The sequence below is a fragment of the Dermacentor variabilis genome, chromosome 11, assembly GCF_050947875.1.
Source record: "Dermacentor variabilis isolate Ectoservices chromosome 11, ASM5094787v1, whole genome shotgun sequence".
In the NCBI taxonomy this organism is placed as follows: domain Eukaryota; kingdom Metazoa; phylum Arthropoda; class Arachnida; order Ixodida; family Ixodidae; genus Dermacentor; species Dermacentor variabilis.
Window position 1 is genome coordinate 14741381 of NC_134578.1, and position 22085 is coordinate 14763465.

The 22085-nt window shown below is 44.7% G+C and overlaps 1 protein-coding gene across 1 annotated transcript in view; it reads left to right on the forward strand.

The window, feature by feature from the left end:
- The first annotated feature begins 2527 nt into the window (after positions 1-2527).
- Positions 2528-22085, forward strand: part of LOC142563109 (small subunit processome component 20 homolog) — an 83054-nt gene continuing 63496 nt past the window's right edge. The window contains exons 1-19 of the mRNA XM_075673636.1: positions 2528-2670; positions 3607-3757; positions 4975-5036; positions 6129-6199; positions 7782-7970; positions 8130-8214; positions 8943-9002; positions 9089-9166; positions 10017-10163; positions 10975-11118; positions 12221-12361; positions 12914-12991; positions 13129-13295; positions 14822-14923; positions 15127-15333; positions 15836-15992; positions 16544-16621; positions 18065-18226; positions 20683-20833. Of these exons, the coding sequence (XP_075529751.1) occupies positions 2626-2670; positions 3607-3757; positions 4975-5036; positions 6129-6199; positions 7782-7970; positions 8130-8214; positions 8943-9002; positions 9089-9166; positions 10017-10163; positions 10975-11118; positions 12221-12361; positions 12914-12991; positions 13129-13295; positions 14822-14923; positions 15127-15333; positions 15836-15992; positions 16544-16621; positions 18065-18226; positions 20683-20833 (2275 nt within the window). The 5' untranslated portion in view covers positions 2528-2625. The remainder of the gene's footprint in view (positions 2671-3606; positions 3758-4974; positions 5037-6128; positions 6200-7781; positions 7971-8129; positions 8215-8942; positions 9003-9088; positions 9167-10016; positions 10164-10974; positions 11119-12220; positions 12362-12913; positions 12992-13128; positions 13296-14821; positions 14924-15126; positions 15334-15835; positions 15993-16543; positions 16622-18064; positions 18227-20682; positions 20834-22085) is intronic.

Sequence of the window (22085 nt, forward strand, 5' to 3'; positions counted from 1 at the left end):
TGGAAATCTGGCATTCATCCTTTTGTTTTCTTGGTTTTCGTGTTTTTTGCTGGGTCTGATCAAAGGCATGACGCTAATGGCTCTCTTGTTGTTTGCTGAAGCCTGCAGCTGCGCTGTGGTTACGAGCGCAGTGCTTGTTGTGTGGGGCAGGTTTTTCTTTTGTGGCCAGTGCGACGGTTGGGGAGGGGGACTAACTTGTTGTGGAAAGGCTCCAGGGGAGACTCCTGACGGGTGCAAGTAGTTTCGAAGCCCAGGCTTCTTTTTCTGAGTGGTCACTCAAGACCCAAGCATGCTAGGGGCATCGGCAATAAGTGGGTGTCGCCTCTTAGCTGGTTGTGTGGACTTGGAAATTGAGTTGTTGCTTAGTTGGGGACGTGTAAAAAAAGAATGGGTCATTTTCCATTGTTCACCTCGCAAACAAATTTTAAACCCATTTTTTTGTTCTCACATCTGACAGGGCAAAGGTAACCCTGACTCCTGACAGGTAACTCCTGATAACTCCTGACAGGAGTCTGATGTACTTGGGTACATCACAAATGCCCTTGCCCTTTGGAGTGTCGCCCGCTTTTTATTGGGTGGTAGTAATCGTGTTCAAAGGAATTGACCTACATGCTGTAATCTCGGATGGTGGCCATAGAGTAAGCAACGATTGGCATGCTCAAAAGAGTTGCAGCATTTTTGCCTACATTTCTTAGAATTTGTTATTGACTAGTTGACCGATTGGGAGCTTCTTTTGCGGCCATATTTTCTTTTATTGTGAACTTTTCATTGTGCATGTTTTCATTCTAGGACATTATACATTTCCCCCTCCCTGTATGTTGAGAGCTGTGTACTTGTCGTTTTCTGCAACGCATCCCAAGGATGCCATTCTTGTATTTCCTTATTTTTCACTCATCGTCTGCATCTTGGCCACCAATCCTGGCGCCCCATCTGCTATGACGTGCGCTTCATCGAACAGAATCATGGGTCGGTAATGTTAAGTGCAAAATTGGCTTCGGTAGTTGAATCTGTGTGGCGGTTCTAAGCTACGATTGGCTCACTTGTGACCAGTCCTTTTACTAATTGCTTGTTCTGACAAGCTGTCGGTCATTTGCTTGTTTAGTCATTGACTATGCCATTAAAGTTATCAAAAACTTCTGACTGGATGCTGTCCAACCTGCCCGGCAGGTTGGGCAGGTAGTGGGGGAGGGAGGAGGTTGGCGGGGGAGGGCTATTTGGGGCGGCTGCCACGACGGTGTATTAACTTGTACATTCTAAAGAACTTGACTATATCTCGAGCAGTTTGATCATGCCTCACACCCCTATTTGTACATCAACATCTCTAAATAAAAGAGTGTAATAAAAGGATGCATTTCGGTACAAACTGTGTGGTCTTTCACTAACCTCACGCATGTACCTCACCGAAAGAGAGCAAAACTCTCTTATGAACTTGGTGAGGTAGACGTGTGCTCGTGAAGTTTTTGATGTGTTCTGGTACTTAGCAGAATTTTCTGATTGTTTGAGCTTAGTGCACTCGCATTGCTTTCTATGAAAGGAAAAGGGTTTAACGAGTCGTTGCTTTAAGAGCAATTGATTTAAAATATTGTAAATTCTGAAAGGGCATTTACTGCTCCTTTACATCTTCAAATTTGGCCCCTTGAGTCGTCTGCTCATTGGGGAGAGACTCGCCAGATCTGTTCGAGTGTTCATCCCTTGCAAATAAGATTTTTCATGGGTTTGCTTAATGGAGTCTAAGGCCCACTGACGCTTAAGTGGCTGCAAGGTGCAGCTTCGCAGTTTGATTTTAAGTGTTATTCAAGAACTTCACTAATGAAAGCTCTTAGGAGTACGCTTTTCAAAAGAAGCATATAAAGGAAATGTTTTGCGGTTTTGGACGCACCTGCCTCCTACAGTTGATGTTATTGCAATTGACAGCATTTGTGTGTGGTGCATGCTGCTGTACAATACATGTATGTGTGCCTTATCAATAGGTGGGAGACATGCACGCTGCGGTGCTAGACTAGTTTCTAATTTGTACGTACACCATTAAATATATGACGTAAGGAAAGTATATACTATTCAATGGATGGGTGCTATGAGGGTCCCGTTTCAAAGGGGCTAGTGGGTTGCGCCACAAAGCTCTTTTTTTTTTTTTTTATCTTGCCCGTGTCCATAGAGTTCTACTAACTATGCCCGTGTCCCAGTGGTAGCGCCCTCTACATTAAAAACGCAACTCTCGAAGGCTAAACTCTACTCGTTGCATGTGGCGGAAAAGGTTGCGGGAACCAGAAACGAGTCGTAAACGTATTTTGGACACCACCTAGCTAGCAAAAGCATTGCCTTCAAGATTTGCATTTGTGGTTTAGAGGGCGACGCCACTGTAATTTGAAGTAGGGTTACAGTCTTGCTAAACATATCGTTAAGAACAAAATTGAAACTTGCGAGGACAATACCATGCTGTCAGTATTGTTGCGAAGTCGGCGAGAATGTTTTTGTCTGCATGTAAACTAAACAGCAGGCTCGCTTTGTCGTGTCTAGACCCATCGCGTATGCATCACGCAAGCGGCCACTGCAACATGGCGGCTCCCATGTCATTTACACGTGCGGTGTGAAGAGACGGCATTATTTTGCCCCACAAGCGCAAACATGAAGAACAAGCCGATAAAGCACAAGGCGGAAAACACGTTCCGGGTAAGTAGAGCAGCTTGGCGAGTCACCTGATGCGCTTCTGTGTACTTCTATCGGCATTCCGTCATTTGCGCGCCTAGAGTTATGTCTGGACGCTCTGCAGCATGTCTCGGCGCGTCGTTTGTCTTTAATAAGCGCGTCCGCGAACTGGCGATAACCCGAACGTCTAGCTTACAACTAACTTAACGTAATCCACCAATGCGTCTCGGTGCGCCGCATTCTGGCGACGCGAGTGTCGGTTTCTGGTTCAGCACAGCGAATGGCACTTCGGGGTAGTAAACAGATTTGGAAACGCCTGGCGCTTGCGTGACCGCTCAATAACTCTGAAGATTGGGAAGCAGTTTGTGCCGGGACTGGCCGTTTCTTCTGGGGTTTTTCACGCATTGCGATTAAGGCGTGATTCTGGCGGTCTTCGCGCTGTCACAATCTGCCATCCCCATCTGCATGCGGCGAAAAGGTCGGTACGATTTGAGGTTGTGTCACACATCTGCTGGTAAAAGAGGTATCGCTACTACTAAACACACCTCAATACGTATTGAAGGAGAAGAAGGGAACCGAGGGGGTCCGATATTTTTTTTTTATGTGACGGCCGCTAAATCGCAACGCACTGGACAAGCGACGACCGCAGCGAGATACAAGGATGTCTTGGTGGGCTAGCTAGTTAACAGTGAGGAACAACAGGACACAATTAGCGCTTTGTCCTGTTGTTCCTCTGTCCACGTCTGTGTGCGCTGTTAACCCTTTAACATAATAGGGGCCATTATTGCAGTCGTCCGTTCCCTTATGCGCTGTGATTTACCTGTTATACAAGGCCATTCAGCCCGATCTCCGCTTTTCTTTTACACAACCACGCGAAGCCAACAGTGAAGGTGTGAAGGTCTCGTTGTCTGTCGGATTCACCACAAAACGCCTTGCGTTTCCCTTTTCTCTGCCTTTCAGTTCCAGTCATTCTCGGAGCGGCTGTCGAACATCAACATCGATGTCATCCACCGTGTTGGCCCTCACAGACGAACGACGCCCTTTGAAAGCGAAACGTTTGTCGAAGAAGCCCTCGCCAAGTGGTCCGAACTGAACTGCACCGAAGACTATGGCAAGCACATTTCTCGTCTTTTATCTCTCGCGAAGGTTGGGAGGTGCATGATGAACAGGTTAAGCCGAACCTTCGGATACGTGGAACGATTGGGAGATTCAAGAACCGTAGAACCTGCAGGGCTGACGACACCATAATTGGGGACATCCTCGCTGTGGCCTTGCAGGCTCACTATTAAGCAAGGACACCGTCGATGGGGCCACCATAATCAGCATCACACGTGAAGCAGCTGATAATGCCCTGAATGCTTTAATACTTTTTTCAACTAAATGAAGGCACCGAATAACTTGTGAGAAAGCTAGGTGAAATATCGGCTTTTTGTGACTGCACACAGATTTGCATAGTGCCAGCATCAGTTACTCAATTGCTGAAGTAGAAGTTCATAATGCCACACCTCATATCATGCAAATAAAAAAGTAGCTTTTACGCCAAGCTTTTGGTTTTAATATGGTTTCATTTAGTATTTTGTGTTGTGGACATTTGCATGCACAAGAAATATCAGATTTGCAAATTTGTGGATCACTTCTGTTACGGTGAACTTGTGATGCGACACTAAGCTACAGATGGGAAACGGCAAGCTACGCCCACGAGATGAACAGATTTTCGCGGACCGATTAAGTTTGACTTGACAGGAGTCTGCTGTTGTTTACTGCCGAAGTTCAAACCTCCCTCTGTTTGGAGGTATTCTGGAATGAACTTTGTTGTTGCTGCTCAAGTTCAAGCGATTGTTAATTGAATCCACGCAAGCTAATACTACACGCAAGCTTGCGCATTTACAGTGTGGTTCACTGTTAATGGCAGTGTGCAGTTGGTATGCTGTTCAATATTGCTCAGATATGGCATAAAAATCTACGAAGTCATAAATGTATGTTCAGTTGACTAAGTGTTTCAGTTATTTGGATTCATTATTGCTTATTGATTCTCTTTAGCAGTAGCAATTCACAGAACTTTACAAGTGAAAGAAATATGCAGTTATGTTGTGTCACTTCGTCATTGTCAAGTGTACATGAGCATGGATTTGCCCTCCCATTCTGTTGTAAATCATCTACAGTAGCACTGCACTAAAGCCAGCTTCTACTCGGCAAAATAATTTTTGATAAGATGATGTATCTGATTGTGTGGAAGTATATGCCGCAGAACATTTGAAGCCATGATTGAGAGTCATTTTGGGCACATTGTAAAACCATTATTTTCTTTCTTTTTTTTTTCTGTTGCAGATAAACTAAGGAATGACATTGGTTCAGAGATTCACACTTTGCCCCAAATTGTGCTTCGCAAGGTCAGTTTTCTTTTTTTCACTGTTGGCGATTGTGTGCTTTCTTAAATTAAACAGAATAGATGGAATGTGCTGATGTTCTCCCTCAATGAACTCCTACTAGAGTATGTGGACACAGAGTCACTGCGCGTCTACAGTGACTCGTGCATTTATTCCAACAACATTGAAAAAAAGATATTTTGCACCTAATGATGTTTCGTTTTGACTCAAGTATCTTATCGAGATTATGTTTTCTTAGTCTGCATCGTTCAGTAAATAAAGCAAGGCAGCTGCTCTCACTGTGTGGGCATGCTTGCTATGCCATGAAGGACAGAAGAATGAAAACTTGTGGCGCTGTCACCTTCAAGTTACCGCACCGTGAATTTTAACCGTGTGCGGTGCAGGGTCTGCCTATGCGTCAAATTTTAACTGCGACTCTACGGTGTGAGTGAATATACCTTATTTCGGAGAGCAAGCTGTTGATATCCGAAGGTGGGCGCACACCCTGTTCCAGGTAGGCGTGGTCCTGCGCTGTTAGCCTGGACCTATTCACCAGCCGTAGTTGGTAAAAAGAATATTAGAGAGTTTGAGCTTGTACATGAACTGTATTACAGTTCACAGATTACTGCATCACTGGAAATAACAGAAGGCAGCAGCACTAGCAGCGCCACCTCGTGACACTTCGGTCAAACACGGGTGCATTAAAACAATTTGTACTGCATCATTGTCCTCACAGAAACAAAAAAAACAAAGTGTTAATGATTGTTGCTACCGATGGCCTTGCACCAGCAGATAGGAAGAACTGCGATTATATATCTACGTGATGTTGTTGACAGCAGTCTTGCAAGATGGCACCTCCAGCTGCTGCGCAAGCCTGTTTATTCGGTGTGTCGGTATTCTGTAAACTATGGTAACTTGGCAGACAAGCTGCACCTTTATCGCCTTCATGTGTGGCTTCACGTTAGAACCGAGCACAGTGCCGTGAAGACACATTTAAAGGTAGAATTTGCGGCATTTTGTGGACCTATTACTGCAGTTTGTGCAGTCATTCATTATTTTTTTTGTTTTAAAACTAGTGACAGCTGCTGTATTTAATTTTTTTTCCTTACTCCACAGGATGCACTATTGGAAATTATCAAAACGCAGCTGGGAAACCGCGAGAACAAGGCCCTGGATGCAATTCTTGAGTGAGCATCAAGATTTTCGAGAGGCTTTTGGGCGAGCTTGACACGCTTTGCATGAATTTTAAAAACCCTGTCATGCTGCAGTTACTTATTATGAAATTATATGCATCATGCTGATACATAGACTTTCATAAAAATGGTCAATGGAGATCGCTCTATTCTAATGGCTCATTTACACCGGCGACTTGAGGAGGTCGCGCGACCATTTGCAACTCGCGATCAAAAAGCGATCGAAGGCGACTGACGTTCACACTGGCAAGCCCGACTGAGTGTGACCCGCAAGTCTTAATCTCGGAGATTATCGTTCTCAGCGAGAACTCTTGGAATCTACGCGGAATTTGCTGCGGCGCGGGAGGAGGCCGGATGTAGACACATGAAAAATCACTTCCAGTGCGCCGCTGATTGATTTATCAGTTTTGCGACTACAGTTGCGCGACTGAAGAATTGCGCAGAGAGCGACTGGCCCAAAGCGGTCGCTTTTCTTCGAGAAAAGCGACCATTTGCGACCACCTTGGTCGTGCGACCACTGTCATTCGCCGGTGTGAATGAGCCCTAAGTGTTAATATCTCGACCACTGTCAGTCAGCAGTGTGAATGAGCCCTAAGTGTTAATATCTCAATAACAATTTCATTCTGTGATGTCTCGTGTGCGGCACATAAAAAAAGAAAATTGTGCGGCATGCAAGCCTTAATTGATTGGATTGAATGTCATGCCCTATATATATATATATATATATATATATATATATATATATATATATATAGGTTTTCTTCAAAGTTCAGCATGCAGGACCCGACGTAACATACACAGGAAAGAGATGACAAACTTTTTGGGAGACTTCTTTTACTTAACGTTTTCGGCTGGTGGACCTGACGAAAGCTGGTCCACCAGCCGAAAACGTTAAGTAAAAGAAGTCTCCCAAAAAGTTCGTCGTCTCTTTCCTGTGTATATATATATATATATATATATATATATATATATATATATATATATACTTTTTTTTTCATTACCACACGTGTCCTTGTACACACTGCTTCCTCCGCAGGTGATGCATTTTATTCTAAAGTGAGAAAAACTGCCGGGGTTTTGTGCACCTCGTGGTGTGTGTTTGAAGGCAAGGACCAGCGAAAAACACGAATTATTCAAGCAAGAAGGTGATGGGATGAGGCTGGAACTAACAAGAGAAATTCTATTGTGGAAAATAACAAATATATAACCTCTGGTGGTACCCTGGCGCACTCACAAAAGCCATCTCAAGAAAACTAATCTAGAAACAAAGAATTCTATACACTACTGTTCAAGCAGTGTAATTTCTTGTCACTGATGGTTAAGGATGTCGCACTCGTGTATGCATTTTCCTGCCGAATGACATAAAAAAAAGCCTAAAAAAATTTGCCCTCTGCATTTGTCTTTATGCAGCCCAAAAACTTGGAACACTCAAACTTCGAAAGGTACCTGTAAACAAAAAAAGTACCGAAAGGTTTTGAAGTTGCCCGTGTGAAAAACGCCGTGTTTATCCAACGCAATATGTTGGAGGCGGGACAAGTGACAGGAAGGCAGTGTAACTGTGCCCCATTGTTTCCAGCATCACAGTTGCTTTGGCCAGAGACCTCCAGTACGACTTCTACCCGAGCTTTCCGGAAGTGTTCCGGCTTGTCTGTGCTCACCTCGACACCCGTGACCCCGAAATGCTGGAACGAATCTTCGTCTGCCTCTCGTACTTGTTCAAGTTCCTCTGGCGGTACATGGTCAGGGACATAGACCTTATTTTCAAGTAAGCCCCGTCAATACTTTGCCTTTTATTGCAATAGCATTGTTCTTGCAACAGTTTGCACGCAATACAACGATTGTGTTAATGATTTCACGATCTCTTTTACTTGTCCGACCCTTGCTGAGTTACTGTGCAAATCTGATCCCACTGCATGCATTCCAGGTTGTATGTTCCACTTCTCGGGTCACAACAAAAAAAGTATGTTCGGGACTTTGCCGCCGAGAGCTTTGCATTCCTGATCCGCAAGGCAAGTGGTTCACGTGCTGGTTGAAGCTTTTGTTTGCTGAAGTTGGCTGTAGTGTTCGAGGCATTAACTCCCTGCATCTAATTGCTGCATCTTTGTATGCACAGTCCACAACTGCATTTCACCTGCAACCCGAATATAACCCGCCGTGGTTGCTCAGTGGCTATGGTATTGGGCTGCTGAGCACGAGGTCACGGGATCGAATCCCGGCCATGGCGGCCGCATTCCGATGGAGGCACAATGCGAAAACACCCGTGTGCTTAGATTTAGGTGCACGTTAATGAACCCCAGGTGGTCGAAATTTCCGGAGTCCTCCACTATGGCGTGCCTCATAATCAGAAAGTGGTTTTGGCACGTAAAACCCCATAATTAAATTACAACCCGAATATAACCTCTGGGAGGGGGGGGGGCATATAAAGTGCTTCTCGTGTATCATACGGAAAATTTGAATCTCTGCTATCTATGCAAGTTTCTGGAATTTTTGTGGGGATTGTGCATGGCAAAATGAGGTATGTACTGCAAATACCCTAGCTGTTTGCCATGGCCACATCATATGGTGCACTCAAAATCACTGATTATATCATTATTGATTCGAGGCTTGCCCATCTCTTCTCATGAACTGCCACAGAGAAAGTGTCATGCTTATAATTGTTGCGGCAGTGTCTTCGGTAACGCTGTTTTCTGCATGCCATGCACTGCGCTGATCTTTCTTTCACTATCATCTGGCCCAGGTCTCTGATAAAGAGAAACTTGTTGACATGATGCTGGCCTACCTCGAAGCTAACCCACAGGTAAGCCTGAGTTGATGTTGACCATGTTGACATCGGTTGGTGATGCTCAATTTTTACATCTGGCATTTACTGCATCTTCTTTCCAGAGCACCGACGGCATTGGTCGCCTGCTGTTTGAAGCTGTCAAGGGCGTCAGAGGGCAAACGCACAGCTGCATGACCACGGTGCGTATTTGTGTGTGCTGTTCACTGCTGGGAACTAAAGCAAAGAATAATCGAGGTTACTGAGGGGCTGTATCTTTCTTTCTTGGTGATGTAAAATGGTGATGTTAGCGATGTAAAAATTTCAGGATCGACGCAAAAGAACCGGACCGAGAGCGCATCACTTCTCGTTGCAACTTCTTTCCTCTCACAGCGCCTGTCTGTGCACGTTTCTTCTTCTTTTTTTTTTACAAGTGACAGCAATAGGAAGCTATGAAAAGCTTAAGAGATATTGTGTTTCTTAATTGAAGTGCAAAATTAAAAAAAAGAGGGAAGGACCACTTTCTGCTGGCGGCACTTGAGCCCATAACCTCTGCATGCCGCGTGCGATGCTCTGCCGAGTGAGCTACGGGGGCAGCTGTTCCCACATCCAGCTAGGCCTAGCCCTGGGAGTTGTACCAAGCGGCCTTCTCATCTCCGGCGCTTGCCAGGTTGCACCAATTTTGGCCATTCTAGCTTACTTTTTTCGCTCGGTCCAATGGGTGCGCGCCTCCGTAGCCACATGACAGTTTACATTTGCGACTGGTCCTCAAGAGAGTTGTGACGCCAGTGGAGAAGCTGTCTGGCTCTCCGCATGGGAAGAGAGGAGGAGCTTGTCTGCACCTTGATTCCACCGCATGCGCAGGAGCGAAGGAAAACCTGAAATCCTATAGTTCCCGCAAGTCTCTGTGTTGCCTTGGTATACGTTCAACCTTGCCCGAGTCGATATTTAGAAAGAAGTGGAGGACGGGTTATTCCTTGAATACAGTTGATAATGTGGGACTTTACAGCAGTATTTCGAAAACAATGTGGCTTGTTGTTTTTTTCTTGCCAGGTGTTGCCCTTGGCACTGAAGCGTCTGGATGGGTCGGTGTGCAGTGTGGCGGTTGTGTGTCAAGCCCTTCGGCAGACGTTTGTTGCCCTGGCTGAACACCTCGCGAGCCATGCAGAAAACTCGTCGGCCGTCTGGAACTGTCTCAAGGTTGGTACCTCACTTTAGGAGTGTGCAAAGATTAAAAGAAAAAATAACAAATTGCACATATGTTTATTTGATTTGCAAGGGTAAGGTAGGCTCCTAAACAAAAAAATTTAGTCTTTATTCTTTGAGTTAAGGTGCTAAAAACTTAGATACTTATATAATTTTGTGTGCTATATTTTTGAATACAGCTTTTATAACGAAGTCGCATCCGACATAAAAATAATTTCATCATATCCCATATTTGTTATAAGCATGTATTCATTGCATGTTACATATTGGCGGGAACATTTTAAACTTCGTTATATGATTGTTTCTTGCATCAAAATTTGATTGTATGAAATCCACTTTTGTTTATAATTTAATTTTATGTTAGTTTCTCTTGTTTAACTTTCTGGAAAATTTTGCTGTCAGTTCCACAGATTTCACTTAGAGGGTACTATGGCTTCTGCATAACTTTCAGAAAGTCTAATATGATCAACCTTGTTTCTTTATCTGCCCTGGTACAAAAGCTGCAAGGCTTCAGATTTGATCCTCAGAGTTGTTGATTGTGCATCCGCTGATAGCACGCTGCTAGGAAGAGAAAAATATGGAAGTGATTTGAAGCACTTGGGTCACTGGCCTGGCCATCTAATCTGGATGGCCAGCAGGCCATTGCATGCAGATTTGGCTTCTTACAACGGTTCTGCTTAACTTGTATCGGAAGTGAATTGACTCAATGGAATTGCAAATTGTCAGAGCTTGAATTACTTTTCTATAGTCAGCTGTAGGAAAGCAACTTTTTCTGTTTTTTTTTTTTTTTTTTTTTTTTTTGCAGGAGGTTGTAATGGATGCAGTTGGAAAGTACAAATCCGACAAGGAGTCCGTTCTGGCACTTCTGGAAAACCTGGCCACGATGGTGAAAATTTGGGTGCTGTTCAAGAGGGGATTGCTATCGCGGAAGAACGATGCAGTCTACGAGGTACTCACTTGGTGCTTGGTTAATTGTATGTTGTTTGGTTTTCCTTAAAGCTTGCTTTCATTGATAGCTGATATGAGCGCAAAAAGAGAGTGTTTGCAGGTGCGAAGTTGTTTGAACAGTCATTGCGTTAAAAATAGTGGAGTATAGATGTGGGCATGGTCAGCTTTATTTCGTGTGCGGTATTTTAGAATTTTCACGTATACCAGATATCTAGGGGGATTCTGTAGAAAGGGTGATTACCATTTGGCATGCCTTCATAGAAAATTCAGTGCACAGTATAGGGTTTTTGATATGCATGTGCGATTGTTTCCTTCTCTAGATCGTACCAGGCCAGCGGAGTAGCAGCCGCTTGTTAGTGCTTTTTATGGCAACCCTAACAGTCATATCTGGGATCTCAAATCCGTGGTTCGTGATGAGTTGTGACCACAGCAGGCCTAGGCTGGTGGAGATCTTTCCAACTGAAGGTTATTTCTCACATCAGTTAAGCAACAAATAAGCTACAGTGTTGAGCACCAGGCGCAGCTGGGGCAAAGTCACAAGTAGGGGAAGGCATGACGGGAGGCGTTAAGTCGCTCACGATTGGTGGGAACGGTTGTCAGGGTTCTCCCCAGCTGAGACGTCATAGGCGTGTGTGAATAGCAGTACGTTTTGAGACCAAATTGAATTTGAATCGTATAGTGCCAGAAGTGAGTAGAATCGAACATTGAATGCGCTTCATATGTATAATTGTCAAATTGCCAGATCCTTAGTTCCAATAAGTAATTCGCTGGCTTTTGTTTTTCTCTTGAGCAGCCCTGGTAGCGTTTTTTTTATCGCACACGTGTAGACCTTGCACTCTCCATTCACAATTTTCTGAAATGATCAGTGCTTGTAATGTTCGGTCTCGTCCGTGTTTTATTTTTTTTTAGTGCACTTTTGATTTGATTCCATATCCTAAACGAACTTGCCCAACAACACATCTTGTCAGACTCTACTGTTAAAAAAAAAAAGAAAAAAAAAAGAAAAAAAAAATGAGGAGGAACTGAGTCATACTGATGACCAGAATCTGCTGTAAGTTGATTGTTCGGTTTCGCTGACTGTTTAGTCGATATTGTGCTTACAGATCCTGGATCTGCTCCTCGACCTTGGCGAGGCATCACCGGCACTGACAGCGACGCTTCTGGAATGCTTGGCTTCGCTGGTAACGAATGGCGGCACCCCCGTGAGCCCATCCTCTGGACCTCTCAACAAGCTGGTTGAAAAGGTGGGGAGTGCACACATCGAGCTGTTCGCCCCTTTTTTCTTTAAATGAAAGCGTCTTTTGGATGCTTAATTTTACAGCAAAGCTGTATGAGAGCATGCATTCAATACAGTGGAGATTATAGAAGTATACAGTGAAACCTCATTGTAATGAAGCTGGATGTAATAAAGTAAGCGAAATTTGCCCTGCAATCTCCATAGAGATTGACACTGCAGTACATGCATTAATGAATATAATTAAGTAATGGGTATAACAGTAATTTTGCCTGCCCATTCAACTTTGTTATAACAAGTATTTACTGTGCTAAGTTCAGGTATAGGGAAGCATTTGAAGAGATTCGGGTATAACGAAATAATTCTATTGTATAAAGCAAGGCATTTGCAAAGCCTTGGGTAGTTTTTGGGCTGTGGCCAAACCAGACTGCGAGGACTTTCGATTTGAGAATTCCCTTTTGCAGCGTTGCTGTTATTTTTTTTTTATGTAGAAGTTGCTCAGATTCACATACACCTGCAAAAAGGGTCTTTTTTTATATACAGTTTGCTGTGTTTTCTGCAGGTCTACTCCGGATCATTCTCAGCCGGAACCGTGTTCGACTTTACGGGTCAAGTGGTGGAATGCTCGGCTTTTGAAAAGGTATGCAAATGACATGCGTAAGGGGACTGGCTTGGTTGAACTTCATTCATTGCTGTGTGGCATCACCGAGCTGCGTCTCTTTGCGTGTTGCATTTTTGGGAGAGGAAGTAATGGGATACCATTTTGTCATCTTCCAGGATGTGCTGTGTCACGTGGTTCGGCACTGCGCGAGTTTTGAAGACCGGACTCATGCGCTTTCCCTCATGGCGGAGGTGGCCCTTCGGAGAAGGCCCATGCCCGACACGGCTGATGAGCTGATGCGATCCTGGAGGCCGCTACCTCTCTGCGCCTCGGATGGCTCAAGGCAAGGCACCCTGAAAGCTTGCTGCTTTGTGCCGCCTGATTGGATCTGATGATTCTAAGAAAGTAGAGTGTTCTATTAAACATACAAACCCCTTTTGTGAAGTGTGAAGAAGGGGTCGCATACCACTGAAGTGTGGGAAAGAGTATATCGGCCATACTGGCCGATGTATTAATGAACGCCTGCGGGAGTGCGAGCTTTCGCTGAAAAATAGGTATGGCTCAAGCTTGCCGCTTCATTGCAAGGCCTGCGGGAATGAGAATAAGCAAGTATGTGAACCAAGGCTTCGTGATACAACAATCGTGTTTAAAAGCAAAGGTACTGTGGCGCGTGAGCTGTTCGAAGCCAACCAGATTAAGAAGAGAGGGGATGCCTGTGTCAGCACCCCGTCTCTGAACATTTACACAAATTAAAGCATTTTAGATAAGTTTTAGATTTTGCTTAACCCTTTGATGGTCAATGACATAAATATACAACGCCGCGAACAAGTCCGAAAATGGTCGATGCCCTATATTTACGGCGCCGTCTGTACGTTTAAAAAGCGCAGCAATTTATAACTTTTCCTTTTCTGTCATCTACTGCCACTATGTGGGGATACAGGGAATTTTTTTCGCGCACCTCCTTCTCTCGGTTTTCGTTGCATGGTTTGTTTTAGCGCTAGTTTGCTCCTGCGCGTCTATATACTACCGCTCGCGCATCGGCGTCCACGCGGGCATGCGGCCGTTTGTCTTTTGTTTCGCGGGCGGTTTCGGCTTCTTGCGCTTGCGAAACTGATGGCTATCTCGTTCCTAATTGATCAAAGGGTGACTGCTTGTTTCTGTCTCGTTTAGTGCTCACAGGGGTGCGCATAGGAAGGGTGCCACCGTGCATGCGTTTGTTTCTTATCTTTTTTGTAAGACTCGCGAAAACTAACTGCCCTAGCTGGTTTCCTTTTTTATTCTTGTTATTCATGAATGAAGAGTGCATAAATACCAACGCAAAATATTTTTTCTCATTTTACGGTCACCCTAGAAAAATGACGGAAATTTTTTTTCAAAATAAGTCCCTGAGAAGAATTGGAATCTGCAATAAAAAAATTGACCCTGGGCGGTTGCATATGGCGAAAAAAATCTACCCTCAAAGGGTTAATGTTGTGATTCCCTTCATATACCTACATCTTCTGTGTACTCGCGCATCTGCACTCACATAATCCGTGCTTCCTCATTTTTCTTCTCCCTCTCCCCATGGCTATATATTCAGCCGTCTTTGACCTCAATGAACAGTTGCAAGTTTGCCTTTTCCAGTCTTTGTTCCTTCTTAGTGTGCTGTCACTGTTGGCGCTTCATCTTCTGAACGTTATGAACCAACTAGCTCAACAACGTGTTCTGCTCAACTAGCACGATTGGAAAATAAATGCAGTGAAATGTGGTCATTATAACCAATAATTTGTTATACCTGGGATCATTATAAGTGGGTTCGATTGTGTAAGGGAATGCAGAGGAACAGCAGCATGGTGGTAACCTAAGCCTGGCACATTGATTACACTGCAGGGAAAATGTGGCCTCACTTGCAGAGACTCTTCTCGAAGCCTTGACCAAAGACGTGGCTGACCCTCTGCTTTGGGCTGGTCTGGTCTGTTTGCCTCATCTCAGGTTGGGTAGCATTCTTTTTCTTATTTTGTTCTATTAGTTTTCATGCACTTTGTTATTGGTTGACTGCCATTTGTTGTTGTGTTCAACACAAAAAAGTTCTTGAGAAGATGGTGCTTTTTGTGAGAACCTGCTGCTGCCACAGTAATTGAAGCGAAACCCAGAGGAGTCTCTGATGTTTGCTGATAAAAAGCTTTCTTTTTTAGTGCTTGGGGTGATGCGACGGAGATGCAAAGAGCTCTGGATAGAACTCTCCAAGAACTCGGAGATCGTCTGCAGCTGGAAACACTGCCTGCGTCGTCTGCTGCACGCCTGTCATTCGTTTTCCTTCAAGCTGTGGCGACTGCTGCCTTATGCAAGTTCGAAGGTGCCCTGGCCAACATCACTTGTGACGTCTTAGTAAAATTTCTCAGGTATGGAGAAAAAGGTTTTAATTGAACCAATGTCCATATTGCTAAAGATATAATGAGGGTTAGCTGTAGCGTTCTGATGTACTGTCAGAATTTCAAGAAACGCTTTAGTTTAATGTTAGCTAATGTGCATAATCAGAAGAGCTTGAGAAGAGATTAAGAAGGCGTCTGCTCTCTTCGCTTCCGTAGCACGTGTAGGAGCATGGGAAAATATGAACCTTAATAATTCCTACAGACTGCGCCAACAGTGCTCTGTTATCACCCACATAAGGTAGAATTGCAAAGCCAATGCAGAAACTGGGATTTAGGAGAGGTTGTCGTGGGGCATAGTCGGTACTACTAGGCACTACGAATACAATAAAAGCCTGTCCCTCATTGTATTTTTGTGTAGTGCCTGGTTGCACTTTGTTTAATTTGACAAACTTGGACATTGTGATCTTCTGTGCTTGAGCTGTTCAAAGGTTGGGGGAAAAATTATCTCTGTTCTTTTCTCCTTGCTAAATAGGATATCGCCAGAGAATGTTTGCTTGCTGAAAGCAGCAGACATCTTCTTGGTCCATGCAGCCAAGCAAGTGGCGCCTACGGTGCAACAGCCGAAGGAAGACCTGCTGAGGTCGTTCTATGGTATCCTTGAACAGAACCTGGCCTCACCGCACAGCGTTGTGAGTCTGTCCACCTTCATTTAGTTTTGCACGTGTCGGTGTGTGTCATTGCATGTAGCGTGGCTGTGTTCAATGCAGTAAATTGTTGTTACAGCAAAATGGATGGTGGCGCCATTCTTCCTTTACTTTTCATACTACGTGTTCCTGCCACAAATGGCGGTGATTAAATACAGGGTATTCGAGACGAAATGGCAATGTTTTACTTTTGGAAGAGCGGCTAGTTTTACTGATAAATGTTTTACTGTCCAAGTGCCATAGAAGCGGTGGTCATCAGATTTTGTGATGATTGCCAATATGATGTTGGCAACAAAGCACATTTATCCGCTGTGAGAAAAATGTGTGAAAAAAAAAAAGAAGGTAAACTGGAACAGCAGTGCCTTTTGTGGTGCATTTTGAGTCGATGTTTCTCAAAGCATGTGCTAGGCTTAATGTTTTTCTAGCAAACATTACTCGCTTTAGTCCTGCTGTTACCTTTCCTTTCTCATTTGTGAAGGTGTTTAAAACGAGAGAAAACCGACGTTGATGCTTTTCTTCCTCGCTTCTCTGTTCAGGTGAGACTCCTGACCTTACGGGTGTTGTCTTCGTTTAGGCCCGAGGCCAATCCCCACCCTCACGAAACGGACGAAAAGGCAAGCACAACTTTTACACGCCTCCCCCTCCCACATTTATTAATGTAGTGCTGGCACAACATTTGTGGTTTGTCTTCTTTTGTGCGTGCAGTAAATGGGGCTCTAAGTTTTCTTATCATGTATCATGCCACAATACAGTCACTGGCTCCTTTTCCGTGATGGATACAGCTGCCGCAAATATTTGCTGCCAGGAGAAACAGACTTGAGTTTAATATCAAATAAAATTGTAACGTACATCCATCATGCAGGTGTATCTACTATTAAGCACTCCTTGGGTGGGCTAACGGCAAAACGTACAATAAAATATGACCTGTCTTCCGCATATGTTTTTAGAAGATTAATATTCATAGAGGCTTCTGTGCGTGTTTTTTATTCCATTTCATATCGAACCGTTGTGAACATGCAAATAGGTGCATGGGCCACGATAACGTAAGGTATCACAGTGACGTTTTCTTTTTCTTTTGCTATATTTCACAATGCAACCAGCTTCTGCATAGCATTAACGCTTTCAGCATCACTGATGCACCGGTATGTTTCCACGTTTCGGTTCCACCTAGTACCTTTTGACATTACTTTTGTCAAGTAGGGATGCGAGGACCATATCGAGACAGCATTTTCCATAATCCGCGTCATTTTTACATTTCTCTATAATCAAAAGTAAACCGTTTTGTTAATTTAATAATAGCCAAGGGGTAAAAGAAACAACGCCAGGAGTGCGCCATGTTCGAAAAAACCAGGCTCTGGAAGGGGATAACGCTAACCAGTCTGATGCACAGTTCCGTTTGTTGTGAAATAATGTTGTTAAATGAGTGTGTTACGAGTATGTTTTCTTCTTTTTTTGTAAATATGTTACTCTGTATGCACATCACTTGTTTTTGTATAGCATAATATTCCCCCTGCCATAATGCCTTCACAGTGCTGCAGGTTCATCAAATAAGTAATCAATAAATGAAAATAAGTCGCCCTAGTGGTCGCTTAGTGTCTGTGGCATTGCGCTGCTAAGCACAAGGTTGCAGGTTCAACCCACGGCTGCGGCGGCTGCATTTTGATGCTGGTGAAATGCTCCTGTACTTGGATTTATTTGCAAGCTGAGGAACACCGGGGAAGTTGAAATGACCACTGTGGAATGCCTCATAATCCTATCTATGTTTTGGCACCTCAAACCCCGGAATTTAATCGTTTATTAAGAACAAAAGTGTTTCCCAGTCTTAATATGTGCTGGAAAAGGCAGTGGTCCTGGATTCAATTCGTGTACTTTGGTGAATTTTTTTCTGCTTCACGACTTTTACTGCTGAGAAGCATGCATGGAGTGTCTCTTGTAGCTTTTTGTTACTTCTGGACGGGTGACAATCTTTCTCATTCTATAAATTTTTTTATTTTGCCCAATGCAAACGGGTCAGTACAATTTATGAAAAACTGTCCGCTCCTCTTCCGCTGTTCCAGCTGGGGGAGTTTGCCTCGGCTTGCCACGTCTTCAACATCTGCCTCTCGGCAGAGGCTGTGCCCCTGACGGTGCAGGACTACCGCCAGAGGGTCAAGCTGCTTCAGGCGCTGAGTTCCGAGCAACTTGCGGCAGCCGGTGTTTCCCTGGGTGCTTACTCAATGGTGAGTGTGCTGTGGATATGTTTTACATTTCTTTTTTTCCAGCTCTTGGTGCACGTTAACCCTAGCCGCTCATCTCCAATTACCCTCTCAGAACTGTGGGATCAAAAACGTACTTGCATCTTTCTGAATTTGCTTCAGATGCAGCTAAAGGCGAACTGTGATGAAATCTCGAGCTCAATTCAAGGGACACTCAGTAGAGAAAGAAGTTTAGCTCTATTTTAGTAAAACATGGTTATACAGTACAAGAAAGGCCGTTTTTACAATCGGAGGTGGCTTGGTAAGCCAGAGAAGCCTCAAACAGGTATCTACACTACCCTAATGTTTCTTCACCAGCTCAGTACGGCGTCACAAATTCTGACAGCATCTGCCTGGACCTTGCTTTGTGGGAGCCAGAGGCTGGACTTGGACAGTCTCTAATACTTTTACTGTGCCATAACGACCCAAGTTCGAGAATGTACAGTAAAACATTGTTAATATTTACCTGCTTAGAACATACTAATGGTCTAAACGTTGTTGTGCCAAACCCCGAACTCAATCTCCATAGAATGTAATGTATTTGCTGACCATTTAAGCCGTAGTGGCTTGTCCTATGTCTACCTGTTAATGTGTACCGTGATCACATTTTGTTCCGTAAAGGTTAATGTCACCTCAGCTTGCTGTGGGGATGATTCCAAGCTGTACTGTAAAAGATAATCCAGCGTGGATATCTTGATTCCTGCAGATAAGCATTTGAAATTGGTGTTGAGACCTCTTTCACGCTTTTTGCCTTTAGACCCAACCTTCTCTTGATTTGACAAGGAAATAACAAAATGAAATTTAAAAAAAAGATGCATGGAGGTGTGGTTGTGGCCTCGGCAAAGAGCATACCGTATTTACTCGTGTAAGGGCCCGCCTTCGTGCAAGGCCACGCATCCCCACATTCGGACACAAAAAATTTCGGGAAAAAAGTTTCACTAGATCTCACACTCTTCACCCACCTGCTTTGCCTTTTGTGACACTGTTTATCGGTCATTTGACGAGGGATGAGAGCACCAATGTAATGAGAGCCTCTGTGTGTTCTGAGAAGAGAGGGGCGAGCTTGCCCATTATGCTGCACTGATCCTTCCTTGAAACTCGTGTTTTAGTCGGCGTCGTGTGGGAGGCAATAGAGTAGAGACAGTACGGGAGGTCTTCTGGTTCTCTAGAAGGATTCATTGTTAGGCTGTAAGAGCGCCGCCCCCTACCGCTCTGTAGTGTACGCGGTTTGGTTGTGCTCGTCTTTTTAACACGACAGCATAAAGGAGCTCGTGTCGCAGAAAAGCCGGTGTCGTCGGCGTCGGTGTCGGCGGCGTTGGCCGTGAGCGATAAATCCCAGCAGGCACTTCATGAACGATAAATCCCAGCAGGCACTTCATGAATAAAAAACAACTTGCAAGATGGGCTGGGTGGGAATCGAATCAGGGTCTCCGGAGTGTGAGACGGAGATGTTACCACTGAGCCACGAGTTCGATGCTTCAAAGCGGTACAAAAGCGCCTCTAGTGAACGCGGTGTTGCCTTAGAAACGAGCTGTTTCTAAGGCTCAGGCGTGCGTCGTTGCTCAGGCGCACATTTCGTTGTCGCGCCGAACGCTGCGTTGCTCGACGCTCACCGCGTCCGATGCGGGGTGCGTAGTCGCTGCGCCGTAGCCCATTGTCTTACACCCTTTGGCGGGTTGACGGGAACGCTGTCACGTTCCACTCTTGAAGGCGAAGCTTAAGCGTCCTCCAATTTTTTCTTTCTATCCCCCCCTTCCGCTCTCTTTCTCTTTTTATCCCCCTTCACCCTCCCCCCTGGGCAGAGTAGCCAACTGGAACTGCCTCTGGTTAACCTTCCTGCCTTTCTATGCATCCTTCTCTCTCTCTCTCTAATTGGTCTTGCATTGCGTGCGAGGAAAATTGGTGCACCAAAATCGGACAAAGCGCACAGGAGAGGAAGACAAAGACAAGAGCTGGTGTTCTGGTTTTCTGTTCTGCCGGCTGACGCGAGCCATATCCTTTGCTGCACCTTGCTGCTTCGTTATCTGTTTCTTCATATTGTTGTGACTAACAATGAAAACAGCGAAAAGCAAGCCCCTTGACTCCGTTACGCTTCTTGCTCATTATATGTGCAGTTGGTGAGAGAACTGGGCACCAATGAAAGAGTGCCCTCAGGAAAAGTACCGAAAGTGAGAAACCGTAGTCGTTCATTAAACCCATGTGACTTTGCTATTATGGCATCATATCAAAAAATTTTTGTGCCCATGTGTTGATCATAGACTGGTGTGCAGCTGCCGCCATGTAACAAGATTTCAAGACTAGGTTGGTTTAGTTTAAAAATACACTTTAGCCAGGCTGGTCTCTTTTATTGTGTCGTCATGTCTAATTGACGACACAATGTTAGTTATTGGTAGTTACTAGCTAGTTACAGCTGAGCTAACTGGTTCTCTGGTGCTTTTCAGGCTCCTGTGCACTACCTGCTGGGCACCCTCCTCGTCAACTTCCAGCTGCTCTGGAAACCGTGCCAGGAAATCCTTGCCAGTCACGCCAGCGCCGACGGCCCCTTTTGGAGCACGCTGGTGCAGCACATGACCATTGTGTACGAGAAGATAGGTCAGTTGTAGCTTTGAGTACCTGGTGTGTTCAGCTGAATTGGCTTGGTCCTTGGTGTCCCAATGATGATATGCAGAATAGGGAAACGCCAATGCAAGGACTGATTCCATGTTCTCTTGACCCCGACATCTATTGAGCCTAAGATTAAGTCGGGCAGAGGTAGTGGATAGCAGCACGTCATAACTCGCAACTGAAAGCTTTCATTGGAAAGTACAGAATACTTATAAGCTAACATTGTAGACGGGTTTGGTAGTTAGCTGCCCTTGTGGGTGTAAGGCTTGGGCTTCACGGCCAACTCCCTATTGCTCACCTTGTATGGCCGGGCTCCAGTGGTACCAGGACGAGCAGAAACATGACAACACACACCGTTGTATAGCAATCACAGCAGCGTTTATTGCTACCAGAGGATTTTGTTGGAAGCAGACTAGTTATGACCGAGATGGTTGCCGGGGTCGTGCAACTTACAAAGTCAGGGTGGCCACGAAGGATAGGAACGTGATGCTTGCTTGGGGTCTTTCTGTTGTTGTGGCTCGCAATCTTCTCTCTGTTCGGTGTTCACTGGTTGCGCCAATTCTACACCGCTACTTTGTTTGTGTTCGGTCAAATGGGTGCAGGGCTCCGCGGCCAGGTGACGGTCTGTGTTTACAATCAGTTTGCTAGTGAGTTGCACCACCTTGGGGAAAGCCGTCTGGCTCCCCGCACAGGAAGAGAGGAAAAAGACGTCTACTGTCCTCGCTTGCCTCTCTTCGCTTCCGTGACGCGCATAGGAATGCTGAAAAATATGAACCTTCATAATTCGCGCAGCATCCACTCAAAACAGTCACTGTACCAACTCTTGATTATCTACATATCTTACTGGTACTCCTGACCTGCACGTTCCCTCTCGATTGCTGTTTGTTCTTATTTTGAGACAGCACATTTTCTGATTTCACTGTCATCCTTATGCTCAAGGCACAGAAGGAGATGATTAGATTACTAATTGTGTGTGTATAAAACTGCAAGCCAACCTAACCTCACAAGCTCATGAGAAGGGAAAGAAAGGCACGCTAATAATTAATGAACAGTTACGTTCTAGTCATCTCATGAAAGCAATTCGCCACAGCTGCTGGCATAAAGTGAACCTCCAGAAATGATATTGTTTTGTGTGCTGCGAGTTTTCTTAGCCCTTGCAAACAGTGGACAAAACATACGTAAGCACATACATTTATTGGTCGTACTACACAATAATGCTACTGAGCTGATATGCAAGGAT